Source organism: Castanea sativa, chromosome 7 (genome assembly GCF_040712315.1).
Source record: "Castanea sativa cultivar Marrone di Chiusa Pesio chromosome 7, ASM4071231v1".
In the NCBI taxonomy this organism is placed as follows: Eukaryota; Viridiplantae; Streptophyta; class Magnoliopsida; order Fagales; family Fagaceae; genus Castanea; species Castanea sativa.
Genome location: NC_134019.1, coordinates 2,050,367 through 2,052,786, shown reverse-complemented (window position 1 = coordinate 2,052,786; position 2,420 = coordinate 2,050,367). Strand labels below are relative to the sequence as shown.

At 37.6% G+C, this 2,420-nt stretch overlaps 1 protein-coding gene across 1 annotated transcript; it reads left to right on the top strand.

The window, feature by feature from the left end:
* Positions 1-655: 655 nt before the first annotated feature.
* On the top strand, positions 656-2,420 carry LOC142642489 (photosystem I chlorophyll a/b-binding protein 6, chloroplastic). The gene is made up of 5 exons (XM_075816846.1): positions 656-814; positions 937-1,104; positions 1,219-1,256; positions 1,353-1,867; positions 2,196-2,420. The coding sequence occupies exons 1-5, from the start codon at positions 768-770 to the stop codon at positions 2,211-2,213; spliced, it is 786 nt and encodes a 261-aa protein (XP_075672961.1). The 5' UTR covers positions 656-767; the 3' UTR covers positions 2,214-2,420.

Sequence of the window (2,420 nt, the reverse complement as noted above, 5' to 3'; positions counted from 1 at the left end):
AATCAAAAATAGGGAGAGAAAGATTGAGAACACATGTATTACATAGTTTAATCTAATAGTCGACGTCCATGAATTAAAGCTCTTGATGCCTACACATTCATTATACTGAATTATTTATATTACACAATGAACCCAATAGGGATATATATATAGGGGTCTAAATCCTAGACTAACTATACATTAAATCATTAGGTGACTTATAGTATAAGGAGAATACTTTGCTTGCACACCAAGTAGGATTGGACATGGACTTCACTTGGATTGGAATTGTTATCGTTATTGCTTTAAAAACTCCCCTTGAGTAAGAAATTTGATCCAAGATCTTACACATGACATCAAGAGATTTTCTCAATTAGTTTAATTAACACAAAATCAAAGCATAACCTATTCTTTTCTTGGATGGAACAACAGCGTAAGCTGTAGCAGAGATCTTGGCCCTATTGTTGAAGTTGGGCTCCCAATGCGAGAACTGGATATCAGCTTAGGCCCAATCACTTTGGATTCCAAATTGAACTGGGTGAACTAAGTAAGGGTTGGGTTGGGTCCAGATAAGTAACGCAGACTAATATTATCAAATTCATTCTCCCAAGTCCAGTCCCATATCCAAAACACGTGCCAAGTTCAATAACCATTGGCTCTTATGGTCCGTTTTGTGCCAAGTTCTGCTACACCATCATGAATTTTATCCATTCTACATGGACTAGATAAATCATCAGACAAAGCAGCCTGCAAAAAGCCACAGTTTTTGCAGGAACATTTTGTCATCCATGGCACTAGCCATTGCTTCTACTGCATTGTCAAGCCTCCCAACAAGGTCAACATTTTTTTTTTTTTTTAATAAAACTCCAGGCTTAGCATTCAGGTAGATTTCATTGCTTGCTTATACATGTACAGTACTTTATCTTCATTTTATGATTTTTTTTAAATGGGAAACAGGGAATTGCATAAAAAAATTTCTCTAGGAAAATTCACAACTTGCTTACCTGGGAGGAGAACTAGCCATTTAGATGCAAAAAAAGGAGTATCAAGTGTATGTGAACCACTTCCTCCGGATAGGCCATTGTGGTTCCCTGGCAGTTCACCTCCTGAGTGGCTTGATGGCAGGTATCATCACTGCCACAAATCTATATTGGAACTCTTTCATTGTTCATTTAAATTATAGAGTGAGTGTTATGGCATCATGAAGACATCATTTCTTTCTCTTTCTGTTAATTGCAGTCTTCCTGGCGATTTTGGCTTCGACCCACTTGGATTAGGTGTGTATTAGTTTGTATATTGCTCTGCAAAAGCACTTTAAAGATAGTTCTAGACTAGACTTGCAGTACTGATATCCTTCATTTTGTATGTGATAGGGTCTGATCCAGAGTCACTTAAATGGTTTGCACAAGCGGAGCTAATGCATGGCAGATGGGCAATGCTTGCAGTGGCTGGAATTCTGATTCCAGAATGGCTTGGAAGAATAGGTTTCATTGATAAATTTTCATGGTATGATGCTGGTGCTAGAGAATACTTTACAGACAAAACAACCTTGTTTGTGGTGCAATTAGCCTTGATGGGTTGGGTAGAGGGAAGAAGATGGGCTGATATGATAAACCCAGGGTGTGTTGACATTGAACCAAAAGTACCACATAAGAAGAACCCAAAGCCTGATGTTGGTTACCCAGGTGGGTTTTGGTTTGACTTCATGATGTGGGGTAGAGGTTCCCCGGAGCCTGTGATGGTGTTGAGGACTAAGGAGATTAAGAATGGGCGTCTTGCTATGCTTGCTTTTGTGGGCTTCTGGTTCCAAGCCATTTATACAGGACAAAGCCCCATTGACAACTTGATGTGTCATGTTGCAGATCCTGGTCACTGCAACATTTTTTCGGTAATGCTCTACTTCTCCAATCACCAAAATGGACCTAATAATTTATAAAGAGAAGGGTAATTATTATTGCATGCGTTAAGTTATTGTCGTACAAACTCAAGTTGAAATCATGTTTTGAGTTAGAGTGTGTACAACATTGTATAATTATTTTTGTTTTAATCATGAAATGGTGAAATCACAACTTTAACAGAAATCGTGTTTTCAACTGTTTCCTATACTGCTCATTGTAAAATTTAGTGAGTGAAATATATATATGACTTTGCACTTGAAATGTGCAATTAAATGTGGTAACAGAAGATGACAACAAATATTAATTTCGTACTTGCAGGCTTTCACGTTACGTTGAAGTTTTGAATTTGAGAACCAGTTTATGAAAGACATGCAAAATTTGGTGGCACCAACAGCCAGTCACGCAGGAAGTTCCTCTGTAATTCTTGTAAAATCATCGGCTAGCTGTTTGTTATCACAAATGAGAATTAATTGTACATATCAAGAAGCCAAAGAAACATCTGAACTTTGATTTTTTGGTAATAGTTGATTTAATTGTTGTCCA

Excerpts from the sequence above, each read along its gene's own strand:
- LOC142642489 (XM_075816846.1), top strand. The coding sequence starts at position 768 with ATGGCACTAGCCATTGCTTCTACTGCATTGTCAAGCCTCCCAACAAG. Across the intron at positions 815-936 it reads TTGTCAAGCCTCCCAACAAG|GGAATTGCATAAAAAAATTT; the intron begins GTCAACATTTTT and ends AATGGGAAACAG. Across the intron at positions 1,257-1,352 it reads CTTCGACCCACTTGGATTAG|GGTCTGATCCAGAGTCACTT; the intron begins GTGTGTATTAGT and ends TGTATGTGATAG.